Here is a 20124-nt window from a genome sequence, read left to right as displayed (position 1 = left end):
TGAAATTCAAGTGGACCAGAGTGAACCTTCGGTGGAAAAGTGGACAATCGAAGTCTCCCAATGGTCCAGATCCAAAACGTATTTCTTGAGTTAAAACTAAATCATTACAGACTTCTCGAGTTAAACTTAATAACCCATCAATTCTAGAGTTGCTTATTAATTTAGTTACTCGATTCTAGAGGTCGTGTCGGTTTGTGAATAATAAATTCAATTTTCTTGAGTGTGTTTTATATTGTTATGTTGAGTTAGGCAGAGTTACTAGGTTGATCCATCTGAAAAGGATCAAAGGCCCACTGTCTAAGAAAAAATGACAATGCATAAGGTTCCGACCCTGTTTTTAACGGCGTTCATGTATTTTAGGTTTTTCGAGACCTAAGTATGGGGACATTCTTCTTTTTTTTCTTGAGTGGCTGAATTTTTGGTGGTGGCCTTTAAGCTGTAACACGGGTTTTAGTCTCATGTGGCAAGTGAACCGAATTGGTTCCGACCGCTTGAGGTAGAAAAACACAAGAGATAGTGTCTCTGACTCTTGAGCCAAAAGTTACAGGGTCTGTTTTTCTTTAACCTCATATGTCACTTAAATAGGCGACCGTTACATAGTGTTTTTATGGCGCTCCTGGGTGTTTTTACGACATCAAGACTACGGGATCAAACCCACTTGACACAGCTCCGGGCTACATGCCCATTCTAGAGTACCGGTGGTACGGTTCAGCGGGAACGTATTCACCTTCTGGTTGTACCGTGATAGCTTTTAAGGAAAACTTGAGAAAATTTCCCAGTGAGCTTAAGACGAAATAAAGTAAAACATCGACTTAAGATATTTTGCCTTTTCATTGAAGCACCATATTGATATTGACTGACAAACGGAAAAAAAATTCACTTGGCCTCATTTCACGACTTCATTTCTGAGCTCTACCTGGTTGACGATCACCTTGGGTAAAATGAGTCCATTCTGCAGCAGTCGACATACGCATTTTGTCAGGACAGAGACTAGTTGGACATTATATTTCGGAGCCTCCATGTCGCTGTCCATTTCTTCTGTTTTCACTTTGTTAGCATGTTTCAGCCGTTGATATTGCTGTAAGATAAGTTGCATTAACTGATGTGCTAATTGTTCCAGTGGCTCGCCTCGTCCCTCACTCAGTTTTTCTTTGAGGACGTAGCATTTTGTCGAGAGAGGGCCTTGTTGATCTGTCGCGTTAAGAAGACTAATGAGAACAGATACCGCCTCGGTCCACACGCTCTCCCTCTCTTCCATTTGACGTACACTTTCATTATTAATGTCTTCATTCAATCTAAACGCTACCAATCCATATACCAGACTGAATACAACAGCAAAAAAATTAAAATACGGATGACATAAGTTCACATATCTTTACTTTCAAACATTTAGAAGACTTATAATTCAGTGACATCCAAAATACGCATAGCTTTTTTCTATTTCGGACTACCCACTGTTAGATTAAGTATGTCCCTAAAACACTGAAGCTTATTCACAAAAAATGAAATTCTACATATCACAAACACTAAGACAGAGTTTGCTTTAAAAACTTGGATCTAACCCATGACAGACTCCCATAATTAGGCTGGAGTGAAGGACTGTGTTCGGAAAAATTCGCCAAATTAGTGAATAAAGATTAATAAAAATCACCTTAAGGCGGAAACAAGATCCGTATGGTTTTCAGCACTGCAGTTTTGAAGAGATTCTTTCAAGGAATCAACGAGGCCATTATTGCTCACAGCCAGCTTTTCAAGCTGTTTCATTGGTTTCTGAAAAAAGCCACCACCAAGAAAATTATCATGAAATGGTCAGGCTAGGTATTTTGAATCGATAATCCTTCACTCCTCAGTTCTTCCAATTTTAATTGCTCAGAAAAACGAATTTATTCATACAGAAATCAGTTAGGTGGTCTGAAGAAGCCATAACTATTATTTGCATCGGCCATTAGACTACACTTTAAGTGTAAGAACTTTATCGGATGTCTCAAATTTTTTAAATAATTCTCACCTTGAGAAAAAGATTGAAAAAACCAAAATACTAAAGGGGCCCTTCCGTTCAGTAAACTGTATCATTTTATCAATGAAGTCATATATCAGCATTAAATGCATCAATTACGTCAAAATTGTTAATTGAACAAACGTTTTCGCACATTTTTAGTATATCTTCAGGTTTGAAAGTCTAACTAAAAGGTAGAGACTGATCAAAAATCATGAAAAGTGTATAACACATAATTCATAAATTAATATATCAAACTGCTATACAATTTGTATAATACACTTCAAACTTAAATTATCTCGCCAAATTTGTTCTTAGAGTTGGTTATTTTTCCCAATTTCTTAAAGCCTAATTTTATTTTTGAATTTTATTGTCATGCTAAAATGCCGAATTTTCAAAATTAACATTAAATGCATCGTCGTAATTTTAACTTTTTTAGCCTTCCTTCCTCTACACTAGCGCTAATTGAGTTGTCGACAAAATGAACTTTGCGCAGCGATTTGTACCCCTCAATACAAAGTATAGAGCTCCTCAGGAGCGCGAAGCTTCTTTTAGTTCTAGAAGCTTCTTTTAAGTTAAAGACTTTAACTCCAGCTGGAACTCCTGTGCAGGCTACACGGTGAACATTTAGAAGTGAGTTGAATCTAAATGTAGTGTTTTCAACTTTTTACTTTTTGCCGAAGCGCCATGAAAAAAAAGAAATAGTTGAGAAAACCACCGAATACTTTCGGGGTCTCGAATCACTACCTTGTTGTCACCGGCTAGGTTTCCATTTTATAGATGCCGAACTTTTGCGTTTTGGATGCAAGCTTTTTTAAGTGTAAATTCGAACAAATTTTTTCGCACATTTTTGGACATCTTCAGGTTTTAAAAATCTATCTATTTTTACAAAATGATCAATGATCAGAAAAATTGTCATTATAATTCCAAAATTTAAGAAATTTAACTAATCATAAACTCAAAAGTATTAATTAATTTATGTATTAACTATTAAATGGCAATTTTATTAAATTGGCCAAAAATTTATGAGAGTTTTTAACACTTTGTTTTACAATTTTGTTTTGTCGCTAAATCATGCTAACATGTTAGTTATTTCAAAATTTTTTGTTTTTTAGCCAAAATTTGTTGATTCTGGAACTACAGCTCACTATTTTTAAATTCATCGCGCGTGTTAATTGCCGGCCTGTCTTTCCTAATGTGGAGCTCCTCTAATGTAAGTAACTTAGTGCTGCTGGAGGCGTGATTGATTATCTTTCAATTAATGTGCGCGTCGGTCATATTTGGAAGTTTGACCTTGAGAAAAACGTTCAGTCTCAATTTTGGGGTGAAATAAGGTTCCGACCCTGTTTTTAACGGAGTTCGGGTGTTTTAGGTATTTCGAGACCCAAGTATGGGTACATTCTTCTTTTTTTCTAGAGTGGCGGAATTTTTGGTAGTGGCCTTTAAGCTGTAACACGGGTTTAAGTCTCATGTCGCAAGTGAACCAAATTGGCTCCAACCGCTTGAGGTGGGAAAACATAAGAGATAGTGTCCCTGACTCTCCAACCGATAGTTACAGGGCCTATTTTTCTTTAACCTCATATGTGACTTAAGTAGGCGACTGTTACCTAGTGTTTTTATGGCGCTCCTGGGTGTTTTTACGACATCAAGACTACGGGATCAAACCCACTTGACACAGCTCCGGGCTACATGCCCATTCCCATTCTAGAGTACCGGTGGTTCGGTTCAACAAGAACGTATTCACCTTCTGGTTGTACCGTGATAGCTTTTTAAGAAAACTTGAGAAAATTTCCCAGTGCGCTTAAGACGAACTAAACTAAGACATCGACTTAAGAGATTTTGCCTTTTCATTGAAGCATCATGTTGATATTGACTGACAAACGGAAAAACACTTCATGTGGCCAAAGTTTCTGGGCTCTACCTGGTTGACGATAACTTTGGGTAAAATGAGTCCATTCTGCAGCAGTCGACATACGCATTTTGTCAGGACAGAGACTAGGTGCATATTATTTTTCGGAGCCTCCATGTAGCTGTCCATTTCTTCTGTTTTCATTTTGTTGGCATGTTTCAGCCGTTGATATTGGTGTAAAATAAGTTGCATTAATTGATGTGCTAATTGTGCCAGTGGCTCGCCTCGTCCCTCACTCAGTTTTTCTTTGAGGACGTAGCATTTTGTCGAGAGAGGGCCTTGTTGATCTGTCGTGTTAAGAAGACTATTGAGAACAGATACCGCCTCGGTCAACACGCTCTCTCTCTCTCTCTCTCTCTTCCATTTGACGTACAGCTTCATGATCAGTGTCTTCATTCAATCTAAACGCTATCAATCCATGCACTAGACTGAAAACAACAGCAACATTGAAATACGGTTGAAATAGGTTTACAAATCTTTACTTTTACAGATTTAGAAGACTTACAATTCAATGACATCCGAAGTATGCACAGTTTTTTTATGTTTATGATTACGCACTTATAGATTACGTATCTCCCTAAAACCTTGAAGCCTATTCACAAAAATTGAAATTCTACATATCACAAACACTAGGACAGATTTTGCTTTAAAAACGTGGATCTTACCCATGATAATCTCCCATAATTCGGCTGGAGCGAAGGACTGTGTTCGCAAAAAATTGCCAAATTAGTGAAAAAACATTAATAAAAATCACCTTAATGCGGAAACAAGATCCGTATGGTTTTCAGCACGGCAGTTTTGAGGAGATTCTTTCAAGGAATCAACGAGGCCATTATTGCTCACAGCCAGCTTTTTAAGTTGTTTCATTGGTTTCTGAAAAAAGCCATCACCAAGAAAATTCTCATGAAAAGTTCAGGCTAGGTATTTTAAATCAATAATCCTTCACCCACCAGTTCTTCCAAGTTTAATTACTCATAAGAAAGGATTTAGTTGGACAGAAACCAGTTAGGTGGTCTACAGAAGCCATTAAAGAGCTACGCTAACTATTATTTACATCGGCCATTAGACTACACTATAGCTGTAAGAACTTTATCGGATGTCTTAAGTTTTTTAAATAATTCTCACCTTGAGAAAAAAGGGTGCCGGACATCAAGCCGACGGGACTTCAAGCCGAATCGTAAAATAAGGGACTTCAAGCCGAATAGTTCTTTATAAACTAGTGAAATATGATTAATTTGAAAACTATTTTGAAGAGTTTCCGAATTTCATGATCTTTCTTCACAAGTTATTGGCGTTTTCATAAAATTTAAGCCTCCAAATGATGTTTCGGAAAGTTGGAAAGTAAAAGATGGTTGAAGGCATTTTTCAAGTTTATAATTTATGCAGTTCAAAAACCGGCTGATGTTATTAACGGATGCCAATCACAAGCGGTGCATTGTCATGAATAACGTTTATTATGGGCTAAGATTGCCAAAATTTTTAAAAAATAACGTTTTACAGATGATAAAATAGTGTTTTGAGGTGCTTGTAAAGTTTCAATTTCGGCTTCAAGCCCCTTCAGCTTGAAGTCCCGTCGGCTTGTTGTCCTAGACCCGAGAAAAAGATTGAAAAAACCAAAATACAAAAGGGGCCCTTACATTCAGTAAACTGTATCATTATATCAATGAAGTCATATATCAGCATTAAATGCATCAATTATAGCAAAATTTATAATTGAACAAACGTTTTTGCACAATTTTAGTATATCTTCAGGTTTAAAAATCTAACTAAAATGTAGAGACTGATCAAAAATCATAAAAAGTGTCAAACACATTATTCATAAATTATTTATCAAACTGCTATACAATTTGTAATAAACACTTCAAATTTCAATTATCCCGCCAAATTTATTCTTAGAATTGGTTATTTTTCTCAATTTCTTAAAGCCTAAATTTAGTTTTGAATTTTATTGTCATGCTAAAATGCCGAATTTTCAAAATTAACATTAAATGCATCGTCGTAGTTTTAAATTTTTTAGCCGTCCTTCCTCTACACTAGCGCTAATTGAGTTGTCGACAAAATGAACTTTGCGCAGCGATTTGCACTCCTTTATACAAAATATAGAGCTCCTCAGGAGCGCGAAGCTTCTTTTAGTTTAAAAAAAAACTAAATTACAAAAGGGTCCCTTCCGTTTAGTTATGGTAACCTTGTTATGGTAACCTTGTTATGGTAACCTTGTTGTCACTGGCTAGGTTTCCATTTTATAGATGCCGAACTTTTGCGTTTTGGATGCAAGCTTTTTTAAGTGTAAATTCGAATAAACTTTTTCGCACATTTTTGTGCATCTTCAGGTTTTAAAAATCTATCTATCTTTACAAAAGTATCAATGATCATAAAAATTGTCATTATAATTTCAGAATTTAAGAAATTTAACCAAACATAAACTCACAAGAATTATTTAAATTAAGTAACAACTATTAAACAGCAATTTTATTAAATTGGCCAAAAAGTTCTGAGAGTTTTTAACATTTTTGTTTCACAATTTTGTTTTGTCGCTAAATCAAGCTAACATGTTAGTTATTTCAATTTTTTTAGTTTTTTAGCCAAAATTTGTTGATTCTGGAACTATAGCTCACTATTTTTAAATTCGTCGCGCGTGTTAATTGCCGGCCTGTCTTTCCTAATGTGGAGCTCCTCTAATGTAAGTAACTTAGTGCTGCTAGAGGCGTGATTGATTTTCTTCCAATTAATGTGCGCTTCGGTCATATTTGGAAGTTTGACCTTGAGAAAAACGTTCAGTCTTGATTTTGGGGTGAAATGCAATTTCTCAAAAATTCGAATTGAGCGTGTCATGCTCAAGGTTCTCGCGACAACTGAAAATATCAGAAAAAGAAGATCAGAAGATTCGAACTACAATAGCGGGAATGTAGTCGAAAATAGAAGCGGGAAATTGCTATTCGCAATCTCCGATACTTAATTCGAACGAGAGTAGAGCTATCTTATTCGTGGCAGGAGACAGAAAGTAATCGCGAGTGAAAGGAGAGTGAAATTCAAGTGGACCAGAGTGAACCTTCGGTGGAAAGGTGGAAATCGCAATCTTCCAATTATCCAGACCCAAAACATATTTCTTGAGCTAAAACTACTTCATTACAAACTTCTCGAGTTAAACTCAATTACCCATCAATTCTAGAGTTGCTTATTAGTTTAATTACTCGATTCTAGAGTTCGTGTCGGTTTGTGAGCATCAAATTTAAATTTCTTGAGTGTTTTTTATATTTTTATGTTGAGTTAGGGAGATTTTTTAAGTTGATCCATCTGAAATGGATCAAAGGTCCACTGTCTAATAAAAAATGACAATGCATAAGGCTCCGACCCTGTTTTTAACGGAGTTCGGGTACTTTAGGTATTTCGAGACCCAAGTATGGGGACGTTCTTCTTGTTTTCTAGAGTGGGCGGTTTCTTGGTAGTGGCCTTTAAGCTGTAACACGGGTTTTAGTCTCATGTCGCAAGTGAACGGAATTGGCTCCGACCGCTTGAGATGGAAAAACACAAGAGATAGTGTCCCTGACTCTCGAGCCGATACTTACAGGGCCTATTTTTCTTTAACCTCATATGTGACTTAAGTAAGCGACTGTTACATAGTGTTTTTATGGCGCTCCTGGGTGCTTTTACGACATCAAGACTACTTGACACAGCTCCGGGCTACATGCCCATTCTAGAGTACCGGTGGTACGGTTCAACAAGAACGTATTCACATTCTGGTTGTACCGTGATAGCTTTTTAAGAAAACTTGAGAAAATTTCCCAGTGCGCTTAAGACGAAATAAACTAAAACATCGACTTAAGAGATTTTGCCTTTTCATTGAAGCACCATATTGATATTGACTGACAAACGAAAAATTCACTTGGCCAAAGCTTCTGAGCTCTACCTGGTTGACGATCACTTTGGGTAAAATGAGTCCATTCTGCAGCAGTCGACATATGCATTTTGTCAGGACAGAGACTAGGTGCATATTATATTTCGGAGCCTCTATCTCGCTGTCCATTTCTTCTGTTTTCACTTTGTTAGCATGTTTCAGCCGTTGATATTGCTGTAAGATAAGTTGCATTAACTGATGTGCTTTGTGTTCCAGTGGCTCGCCTCGTCCCTCACTATTCTACATATCACAAACACTAGGACAGATTTTGCTTTAGAAACGTGGATCTTACCCATGACAATCTCCCATAATTCGGCTGGAGTGAAGGACTGTGTTCGCAAAAAATCGCCAAATTAGTGAATAAACATTAATAAAAATCACCTTAAGGCGGAAACAAGATCCGTATGGTTTTCAGCACGGCAGTTTTCAGGAGATTCTTTCAAGGAATCAACGAGGCCATTATTGCTCACAGCCAGCTTTTCAAGCTGTTTCATTGGTTTCTGAAAAAAGCCATCACCAAGAAAATTATCATGAAAAGTTCAGGCTAGGTATTTTAAATCAATAATCCTTCACCCACCAGTTCTTCCAAGTTTAATTACTCATAAGAAAGGATTTAGTTGGACAGAAACCAGTTAGGTGGTCTACAGAAGCCATTACAGAGCTACGCTAACTATTATTTGCATCGGCCATTAGATTACACTATAGCTGTAAGAAATTTATCGTATGTCTTAAGTTTTTTAAATAATTCTCACCCTGAGAAAAAGATTGAAAAAACCAAATTACAAAAGGGGCCCTTCCATTCAGTAAACTGTATCATTTTATCAATGAAGTCATATATCAGCATTAAATGCATCAATTATGTCAAAATTGTTAATTGAACAAACGTTTTCGCGCATTTTTTTTCTTTATCTTCAGGTTTAAAAATTTAACTAAAATGTAGAGACTGATCAAAAATCATAAAAAGTGTCAAACACATTATTCATAATTTAATTTATCAAACTGCTATACAATGTTGTATTATACAATTCAAATTTCAATTATCCCGCCAAATTTATTCTTAGAATTGGTTATTTTTCCCAATTTCTTAAAGTCTAAATTTAGTTTTGAATTTTATTGTCATACTAAAATGCCGAATTTTCAAAATTAACATTAAATGCATCGTCGTAATTTTAACTTTTTTAGCCGTCCTTCCTCTACACTAGCGCTAATTGAGTTGTCGACAAAATGAACTTTGCGCAGCGATTTGCACCGCTTAATACAAAGTATTGAGCTCTTCAGGAGCGCGAGGCTTCTATTAGTTCTAGAAGCTTCTTTTAAGTTAAAGACTTTAACTCCAGCTGGACGTCCTGTGCAGGCTACACGGTGAACATTTAGAAGTGAGTTGAATCTAAATGTAGTATTTTCAACTCTTTATTTTTTGCCAAAGCGCCATGAAAAAAAGAAATAGTTGAGAAAACCACCGAATACTTTCGGGGTCTCGGATCACTACCTTGTTGTCACCGGCTAGGTTTCCATTTTATAGATTTTGGATGCTTTTTGGTTGCAAACTTTTTTAAGTGTAAACTCGAATAAACTTTTTCGCACATTTTTGTGCATCTTCAGGTTTTAAAAATCTATCTTTATTTACAAAAGGATCAATGATCATAAAAATTGTCATTATAATTTCAGAATTTAGGAAATTTAACCAATCATAAACTCACAAGATTTATTTAAATTATGTAACAACTATTAAATAGCAATTTTATTAAATTGGCCAAAAAATTCGGAGAGTTTTTAACATTTTTGTTTCACAATTTTGTTTTGTCGCTAAATCATGCTAACATGTTAGTTATTTCAATTTTTTTTTAATTTTTCGCCAAAATTTGTTAATTCTGGAACTACAGCTCACTATTTTTAAATTCGTCGCGCGTGTTAATTGCCGGCCTGTCTTTCCTAATGTGGAGCTCCTCTAATGTAAGTAACTTAGTGCTGCTAGAGGCGTGATTGATTTTCTTCCAATTAATGTGCGCGTCGGTCATATTTGGAAGTTTGACCTTGAGAAAAACGTTCAGTCTTGATTTTGGGGTGAAATGCAATTTTTCAAAATTTCAAATTGAGCGTGTCATGCTCAAGGTTCTCGCAACAACTGAAAATATCAGAAAAAGAAGATCAGAAGATTCGAACTACAATAGCGGGAATGTAGTCGAAAATAGAAGCGGGAAATTGCTTTTCGCAATCTCCGATACTTACTTCAACGAGAGTAGAGCTATCTTATTCGTGGCAGGAGACAGAAAGTAATCGCGAGTGAAAGGAGAGTGAAATTCAAGTGGACCAGAGTGAACCTTCGGTGGAAAGGTGGACAATCGCAATCTCCCAATGGTCCAGACCCAAAACGTATTTCTTGAGCTAAAACTAATTCGTTACAAGTTTCTCGAGTGAACCTTCAATTCTAGAGTTCGTGTCGGTATGTGAGCATCAAATTTAACTTTCTTGTATGTGTTTTATTTTGTTATGTTGAGTTAGGGAGAGTTTTTAAGTTGATCCATCTGAAATGGATCAAAGGTCCACTGTCTAATAAAAAATGACAATGCATAAGGCTCCGACCCTGTTTTTAACGGAGTTCGGGTACTTTAGGTATTTGGAGACCCAAGTATGGGGACGTTTTTCTTGTTTTCTAGAGTGAGGGGTTTCTTGGTATTGGCCTTTAAGCTGTAACACGGGTTTTAGTCTCATGTCGCAAGTGAACGGAATTGGCTCCGACCGCTTGAGATGGAAAAACACAAGAGATATCGTCCCTGACTCTCGAGCCGATACTTACAGGGCCTATTTTTCTTTAACCTCATATGTGACTTAAGTAAGCGACTGTTACATAGTGTTTTTATGGCGCTCCTGGGTGCTTTTACGACATCAAGACTACATGACACAGCTCCGGGCTACATGCCCATTCTAGAGTACCGGTTGTACGGTTCAACAAGAACGTATTCACATTCTGGTTGTACCGTGATAGCTTTTTAAGAAAACTTGAGAAAAATTTCCCAGTGCGCTTAAGACGAAATAAACTAAAACATCGACTTAAGAGATTTTGCCTTTTCATTGAAGCATCATGTTGATAATGACTGACAAACGGAAAAACACTTCATTTGGCCAAAGCTTCTGAGCTCTACCTGGTTGACGATCACTTTGGGTAAAATGAGTCCATTCTGCAGCAGTCGACATATGCATTTTGTCAGGACAGAGACTGGGTGCATATTATATTTCGGAGTCTCTATCTCGCTGTCCATTTCTTCTGTTTTCACTTTGTTAGCATGTTTCAGCCGTTGATATTGCTGTAAGATAAGTTGCATTAACTGATGTGCTAAAGGGCCCCTTCCGTTTAGTTAACTGTATCATTTTATCAATGAAGTCAGATATCAGCATTAAGTGCATCAATTACGTTAAAATTGTTAATTGAACAAACGTTTTTGCACAATTTTAGTATATCTTCAGGTTTAAAAATCTAACTAAAAAGGTAGAGACTGATCAAAAACCATAAAATGTGTCACACTAATTATTCATAAATTAATTTATCAAATTGCTATACAATTTGATTTATACAATCAAACTTTAAATAGCCTGCCAAAATTATTCTTAAAGTTGGTTATTTTTCCCAATGTCTTAAAGCCTAATTTTAGTTTTGAATTTTTTTGTCATGCTAAAATGCCGAATTTTCAAAATTAACATTAAATGCATCGTCGTAGTTTTAAATTTTTTAGCCGTCCTTCCTCTACACTAGCGCTAATTGAGTTGTCGACAAAATGAACTTTGCGCAGCGATTTGCACCCCTAATACAAAGTTTAGAGCTCCTCAGGATTGCGAAGCTTCTTTTAGTTATAGTAGCTTCTTTTAAGTTAAAGACTTTAATTCCAGTTGGACGTCCTGTGCAGGCTGCACGGTGAAAGTTTAGAAGTGAGTTGAATCCAAATGTAGTATTTTCGAACAAAATAATTGAGAAAACCACCGAATACTTTCGGGGCCTCGGATCACTACCTTGTTGTCACCGGCTAGGTTTCCATTTTATAGATGCCGAACTTTTGCTTTTCGGATGCTAGCTTTTTTAAGTGTAAATTCGAACAAATTTTTTCGTACATTTTGTGCATCTTCAGGTTTTAAAAACCTATCTATCCTTACAAAATGATCAATGATCATAGAAATTGTCATTATTATTTCAAAACTTAAAAAATTTAACCAATCAAAAACTCACAAGTATTTTTAAATTGTGTAACAACTTTTAAATAGCAATTTTTTTAATTTGGCCACAAATTTCAGAGAATTTTTAACAGTTTTGTTTTACAATTTTATTTTGTCGCTAAATCATGCTAACATTTGTTGATTCTGGAACTCCAGCCTTCGTGTCAGATCACTACTTTTAAATTCGTCGCGCGTGTTAATTGCCGGCCTTTCATTCCTAATGTGGAGCTGCTCTGATGTAAGTAACCTAATGCTGCTGGAGGCGTGATCGATTATCTTCCAATTAAGGTGCCAGTCGGTCATATTTGGAGGTTTGACCTTGAGAAAAACGTTCAGTCTTGATTTTGGGGTGAAATGCAATTTTTCAAAAATTCGAATTGAGCGTGTCATGCTCAAGGTTCTCGCAACAACTGAAAATATCAGAAAAAGAAGATCAGAAGATTCGAACTACAATAGCGGGAATGTAGTCGAAAATAGAAGCGGGAAATTGCTTTTCGCAATCTCCGATACTTACTTCAACGAGAGTAGAGCTATCTTATTCGTGGCAGGAGACAGAAAGTAATCGCGAGTGAAAGGAGAGTGAAATTCAAGTGGACCAGAGTGAACCTTCGGTGGAAAGGTGGACAATCGCAATCTCCCAATGGTCCAGACCCAAAACGTATTTCTTGAGCTAAAACTAATTCGTTACAAGTTTCTCGAGTGAACCTTCAATTCTAGAGTTCGTGTCGGTATGTGAGCATCAAATTTAACTTTCTTGTATGTGTTTTATTTTGTTATGTTGAGTTAGGGAGAGTTTTTAAGTTGATCCATCTGAAATGGATCAAAGGTCCACTGTCTAATAAAAAATGACAATGCATAAGGCTCCGACCCTGTTTTTAACGGAGTTCGGGTACTTTAGGTATTTGGAGACCCAAGTATGGGGACGTTTTTCTTGTTTTCTAGAGTGAGGGGTTTCTTGGTATTGGCCTTTAAGCTGTAACACGGGTTTTAGTCTCATGTCGCAAGTGAACGGAATTGGCTCCGACCGCTTGAGATGGAAAAACACAAGAGATATCGTCCCTGACTCTCGAGCCGATACTTACAGGGCCTATTTTTCTTTAACCTCATATGTGACTTAAGTAAGCGACTGTTACATAGTGTTTTTATGGCGCTCCTGGGTGCTTTTACGACATCAAGACTACATGACACAGCTCCGGGCTACATGCCCATTCTAGAGTACCGGTTGTACGGTTCAACAAGAACGTATTCACATTCTGGTTGTACCGTGATAGCTTTTTAAGAAAACTTGAGAAAAATTTCCCAGTGCGCTTAAGACGAAATAAACTAAAACATCGACTTAAGAGATTTTGCCTTTTCATTGAAGCATCATGTTGATAATGACTGACAAACGGAAAAACACTTCATTTGGCCAAAGCTTCTGAGCTCTACCTGGTTGACGATCACTTTGGGTAAAATGAGTCCATTCTGCAGCAGTCGACATATGCATTTTGTCAGGACAGAGACTGGGTGCATATTATATTTCGGAGTCTCTATCTCGCTGTCCATTTCTTCTGTTTTCACTTTGTTAGCATGTTTCAGCCGTTGATATTGCTGTAAGATAAGTTGCATTAACTGATGTGCTAAAGGGCCCCTTCCGTTTAGTTAACTGTATCATTTTATCAATGAAGTCAGATATCAGCATTAAGTGCATCAATTACGTTAAAATTGTTAATTGAACAAACGTTTTTGCACAATTTTAGTATATCTTCAGGTTTAAAAATCTAACTAAAAAGGTAGAGACTGATCAAAAACCATAAAATGTGTCACACTAATTATTCATAAATTAATTTATCAAATTGCTATACAATTTGATTTATACAATCAAACTTTAAATAGCCTGCCAAAATTATTCTTAAAGTTGGTTATTTTTCCCAATGTCTTAAAGCCTAATTTTAGTTTTGAATTTTTTTGTCATGCTAAAATGCCGAATTTTCAAAATTAACATTAAATGCATCGTCGTAGTTTTAAATTTTTTAGCCGTCCTTCCTCTACACTAGCGCTAATTGAGTTGTCGACAAAATGAACTTTGCGCAGCGATTTGCACCCCTAACACAAAGTTTAGAGCTCCTCAGGATTGCGAAGCTTCTTTTAGTTATAGTAGCTTCTTTTAAGTTAAAGACTTTAATTCCAGTTGGACGTCCTGTGCAGGCTGCACGGTGAAAGTTTAGAAGTGAGTTGAATCCAAATGTAGTATTTTCGAACAAAATAATTGAGAAAACCACCGAATACTTTCGGGGCCTCGGATCACTACCTTGTTGTCACCGGCTAGGTTTCCATTTTATAGATGCCGAACTTTTGCTTTTCGGATGCAAGCTTTTTTAAGTGTAAATTCGAACAAATTTTTTCGTACATTTTGTGCATCTTCAGGTTTTAAAAACCTATCTATCCTTACAAAATGATCAATGATCATAGAAATTGTCATTATTATTTCAAAACTTAAATAATTTAACCAATCAAAAACTCACAAGTATTTTTAAATTGTGTAACAACTTTTAAATAGCAATTTTTTTAATTTGGCCACAAATTTCAGAGAATTTTTAACAGTTTTGTTTTACAATTTTATTTTGTCGCTAAATCATGCTAACATTTGTTGATTCTGGAACTCCAGCCTTCGTGTCAGATCACTACTTTTAAATTCGTCGCGCGTGTTAATTGCCGGCCTTTCATTCCTAATGTGGAGCTGCTCTGATGTAAGTAACCTAATGCTGCTGGAGGCGTGATCGATTATCTTCCAATTAAGGTGCCAGTCGGTCATATTTGGAGGTTTGACCTTGAGAAAAACGTTCAGTCTTGATTTTGGGGTGAAATGCAATTTTTCAAAAATTCGAATTGAGCGTGTCATGCTCAAGGTTCTCGCAACAACTGAAAATATCAGAAAAAGAAGATCAGAAGATTCGAACTACAATAGCGGGAATGTAGTCGAAAATAGAAGCGGGAAATTGCTTTTCGCAATCTCCGATACTTACTTCAACGAGAGTAGAGCTATCTTATTCGTGGCAGGAGACAGAAAGTAATCGCGAGTGAAAGGAGAGTGAAATTCAAGTGGACCAGAGTGAACCTTCGGTGGAAAGGTGGACAATCGCAATCTCCCAATGGTCCAGACCCAAAACGTATTTCTTGAGCTAAAACTAATTCGTTACAAGTTTCTCGAGTGAACCTTCAATTCTAGAGTTCGTGTCGGTTTGTGAGCATCAAATTTAAACTTCTTGAGTGTTTTTTATATTTTTATGTTGAGTTAGGGAGAGTTTTTAAGTTGACCCATCTGAAATGGATCGAAGGTCCACTGACTAATAAAAAATGACGATGCATAAGGTTCCGACCCTGTTTTTAACGGAGTTCGGGTATTTTAGGTATTTTGAGACCCAAGTATGGGGACGTTCTTCTTATTTTCTAGAGTGGGGGTTTTTTTGGTAGTGGCTTTAAAGCTGTAACACGGTTTTTAGTCTCATGTCGCAAGTGAACCGAATTGGCTCCAACCGCTTGAGGTGGAAAAAAACAAGTGATAGTGTCCCTGACTCTTGAGTCAATGGTTATAGGGCCTATTTTTCTTTAACCTCATATGTCACTTAAAAAGGCGACAATTTTGTTTTGTCGCTAAATCATGCTAACATTATTGTTATATCAATCATTTTTGTTTCTTAGCCAAAATTTGTTGATTCTGGAACTACAGCCTTCGTGTCAGCTCACCACTTTTAAATTCGTCGCGCGTGTTAATTGCCGGTCTGTGTTTCCTAATGTGGAGCTCCTCTAATGTAAGTAATTTAATGCTGGTGGAGGCCTGATCGATGATCTTCCCATTAAACTCTGACTTTCAACTATCACTATCACACTGCGTTATATGCTGTCTAACTGGGGTATTCTGTTTTCGGTGTTTCTCAATCCTTGTGGTGACATGCCGAACCTTTTGGCAACTATAGATGGCCTTGCGCTCAAAACATTCAAGACTTCACACCACTTTTGATTTCAGTTCACTGGAAAAGGAAGGAGGATTTTAAAGAAGGCATACAAGTCTTTATTTTTCGCGTCGTGAAATTATTTGTGCACTGGTGATATCGCGAATTTTTTGCCAAGGATGATTCCCCCGATATTGAACCATCAAGACCGCTGGTGAACCGTTGCAGGGCTTCCTTTTCTCAGTCATCTTTCTTTTTGTTTTTGCTTTCCCCGATGATCTTTTCAAGGGCTTGCGATGCAATCCGCGACTACCAACTTTACGGATATTGTTTATCCAATCACTGCTTACAGTTGATTTCCATCGCTTTATCATAATCTTCCCATACGGACGTACTGAGGATAACCCGATGAATAGCTCTTTCAATTGCACTTCTTTTATACTGAAGGTGGCGAAAATTCTAAAATTTAGTATGGTACTTGTATCTGTTGGTTTCTGATACCATCCACAGTTAATTTTCCTGTTTTTGTCAATACTGACTTTTAAATCCAAAAAATGCCAAAATTTCAGATGTGCTTGGTGTCTCTATTGTTATTTTGGATGTAGTAATGTTGCTGCCCGTAGCACTTCTTCAGGATCACCCGTCACTGTTTTCACTATCTTGAGCGTTAAAATACGCTGACTAAACCGCGTGTTTGGCATTTCGATTCATTACAAGCTTTTCATTCAAGTTGAGAGCAGTTAAAATGATAATGAAAGCCGGATTGCGTAGTTTTTTTGTTGGTTGCTGTATGTCGTATAGAAATACGGCAGCTTTAAGTCCTGTTGGTACTTTATCCACACATATTACCTCATTGTCATGGCTTATGGTTACTCTCTCTGATTTTTTTATGATTTCACGTATGGTTTTTGCTCTAATAAATTTTTTGTCCTCTAAAACTGTAACTGTTCCAAAATACTTTCGGTCTGACTATCGTTTTTCTCTTCTATTATTTCATCTTTATCAGGTTCAACCTTTACTTCTTCATTGTCCGTTATTAACAGTACAAGCTGTTTTTGTTGGGGCTCAGCAGCATTTTCCGTAAATGTTTCCTTCGTTGCAGCAGTCTCACTAGTTCGAGGAAGTAATTGGGGTCTAAGCTGGTTAAGGTAGGATAGTTGAGCGTTTTTATGTTTAATAGTATTATCGTTAAGAACACGTGCAGCATGAGACTGCTCTTTAGCATATAAAAGTTTCGATATTAGAATGAGTTCTTCAGCAGTCTTATTAAGTTTTGAGGTACTTGTAACAAAAATAAACAATATTTGCCGCACTAAATGAAAACCTTCTTTACTCAATTTATTCGCACGTTTTTTGACAACACTGGTTTTTGGAGTTATTAAATATTTGTATGCTGTCTCGAACGATTCGATATTGGCGATTTTAACGGGTACGTTTCCATTGACTACATTGAGCAAACATTCACAAATAAGTGTTATGATCTCGCGATTTGAAGTTTTTCTTATTAATCGTTTTAGTTGGTCAGGTGTCAGTTGTACCATATGCCGCAGAATAGATACGTTTTTCTTTTTCATCTGTGATTGGAGTAGTTTCTGCTTCAGATAAGGGTTTAAAAAAAATTGTTGGTCCAGGCCGTGTGATATTTGAACAATATCTCAAACAATCTGATATGCGGGGTCCAAGTCGATTAGAAGATGTCCAAAAGAGTCTCGGGTAGCTTGTTCGTAACAACTTCTCGAAAGTTTTGATACATTCAATTGTCTTCCTAAAAAATCTAGTTGCTGAACGTCACGAGGCGATTTGAACAAAATGATATGTGAAGTGTTAAAATCAATCGTACACGATCATCGGCTTTGTTGAAACATGTTATGCTTAACATATATTATATCTGTCTCTCTCTGTCTACCCGCTGTTGCTAATTTAAAAAATTCCTTGTAATTTATAGATGTCTTCACATGAATCATTGAAAACTAGAAGAACATTTTCTAAAATTCTTAAAGATTCGAATTCGTTGAATTTCATGAACTTCACATTCACTTCTTGAGAAGACACTTTTTCTGAGAATGCAAGTTGCATCTCTTTGTAAAGATATAGAACGGTTCCAAATTTAGGGTAAAAAGTTTTTCCCGTCAAAAGTTTGAAAATTAACTCAGTTTTGCCGGATCCTGATGGTCCCACTATTGCCATGAAAACCCTTGTCTAAGTATCAATCACTTTATTCATACCCTCGGATTTGGTAAAACGTAACCCACCAAGCCGGATAAAATCAAAAATCAAAATGAAGTTTCTTCGCAATTTAATTTAGTGACGGAAAGTTCAAGAATGCAGAAAGTTAGTAAAATTCTGATTACTACATTTGCGCAACAAAAACTACTTCAGACCTTGGCAAACCTACATTGGTACAAAACTTCCACGATTTTTTTTCATTATTTGTCTAGTCATAATTAAACTCAGTTACTAATGTCGCGTCAGGTTCATCTACTGCTACTACTGCTGTTTCTGGCATTTGAGATCTGATTTTCTACAGACTGTGTTAGACTTTTTCTGACTGTAACTGAAGCTTGTAAAAAAACTATCAATTGAATTTGTATTATGAACAGTACAAAATTTCATATCGTGTGAAGTCTCTATCATTTTTGTCATGCATTTCTAGAACAAAATTTGCTGGGACATATGCAATTTTTTCATAGAACATTATTTTCTTCACAGCATCCTCTTTCACTATCCTCTTAATCTCATCTGGCAATTCACGCTGTTTAGCTCCATCTGAACTCCTGGCTGACGTTTGGGTACTAAGACAAGACTCTTTCGGGAAGATAGACTCCTCGCTTCCTGGCTAGCTTTTCTGATAAACTTGAATCTCTGGAAGTATACAAATTGATCATTAACTGGAAAAAATCTCTTTAATGTAGACAACTCTTCTTCGGAAATTATTATTTGACCCTTCCTCTGAACAATTTCGCCGCTGCAATCAATACGCTCTATTCTTGTTAATGAATTTTTAATATCACTCTCTGGAGTCATCCACGCACAAAGCATTGAATATGTTGATAGGTATATCTCCACTTTCGCTGATCTCTCGCTGTTGTTCATTTTTCAACCAATCATAAAAATCCTTGCTTTTCTTCAGGGCACAAGGATTCATGGAGTTGTTATGAGGTATATGTCTGTTGCAAATTGGGTAATTTTTGAAAACTAAGTTTTCAACCCGAGGACAGCCCAAATCATCTAGGTTTTCAACCTTTCGGTCCAAGTACCTGGCCAAAAATTCTGTCATTTCTTTTCCTTTAGCGTAAAAAACGGCACCTGGATTTCTCAACACAAAACTCTGAAGTATTTGATTCAAGTTTATGTAAAGGTAAGCACCGTTTTCCCAATGGAGACCGTTTAAATAATTTGTTAACCAGTTGTAAGCTTTTTGTTCGATCTTTGGTAATATGTTGAAATTCTCTGGAAGTAAACAAAATGAGTCGGTCGCTGTAGTCTGAAGTTGTTATTGCTTATTCTTTAAACACAGAGGCGTTTTTCTTGCAACGAAAGCCATCCACGTCAAGCACAACTGATCTTTCGCTTAGCATTCTAGTAAATGAGAGAGTTCAGGTTTTTTCAACTTAATGAAAAGTCAGAACGTTATTCAACTCAAATATCCCAATAAGCTGTTGTTACAGTTCAAGGGCAACATATAACAGTACGTGGGATCCTGTTGATAAAACCAGTGTATAAATCCGACCGCATTGCGCAAAATAGCGTGCAATTGTAAAATCTTGGAAGTTTTCAAGTGTTTGTTCAAGGAAGAGCTATCAATACCAATCAAGCCACCATAAGGTCTCAACTTAATTAAAATGTCGTAGTTAAGGTTATCAGAACTAACAAAAAACAGAGAGCATGCAGCTAGAAAATATTTGCGTCGGTTAGAAATATCAGGATAAATTTGTTTCAAAGACGTATAACTTTCGTGAATTATTTTCAAATCAATAGGAGTTACTCTGCAGTGGAAATAAAAGTGACCTTGCAGATACCATTTAGTCTCATTAAGATAATTTTGATAATTAATTAAATAAACCACCGGAAGTTTTTTGTATTTTTATAGCTTGTTGAAACAGACGGATTTTTTCTCCAAGTCGTTATCAACCCATTTTGAGTTAAAGTCAAACGAATAGTCAAATACGTTTTCATAATCAGCAAA

General features: G+C 36.4%; 2 protein-coding genes across 2 annotated transcripts in view; one reads left to right on the top strand and one right to left on the bottom strand.

Moving 5' to 3' along the window:
• Positions 1–11060, bottom strand: part of LOC134854774 (uncharacterized) — a 35147-nt gene extending 24087 nt beyond the window's left edge. Inside the window, exons 1-5 of the mRNA XM_063871131.1 lie at positions 10944–11060; positions 7813–8040; positions 3918–4295; positions 1652–1770; positions 917–1322 (exon numbers count right to left, since the gene is read on the bottom strand). Coding sequence (XP_063727201.1) covers positions 917–1322; positions 1652–1770; positions 3918–4295; positions 7813–8040; positions 10944–11060 — 1248 coding nt within the window. The remainder of the gene's footprint in view (positions 1–916; positions 1323–1651; positions 1771–3917; positions 4296–7812; positions 8041–10943) is intronic.
• The window catches only part of LOC134854912 (leucine-rich repeat-containing protein 71-like), a 251335-nt gene that overhangs the window by 6565 nt on the left and 224646 nt on the right, over positions 1–20124 (top strand). The gene's annotated exons all lie outside the window — the stretch shown is intronic.

This window comes from Symsagittifera roscoffensis, chromosome 9 (assembly GCF_963678635.1).
Source record: "Symsagittifera roscoffensis chromosome 9, txSymRosc1.1, whole genome shotgun sequence".
NCBI classification, from domain to species: Eukaryota; Metazoa; Xenacoelomorpha; order Acoela; family Convolutidae; genus Symsagittifera; species Symsagittifera roscoffensis.
The sequence above is the reverse complement of the archived record's forward strand: the minus strand, read 5'-3'. Positions and strand labels throughout refer to the sequence as shown.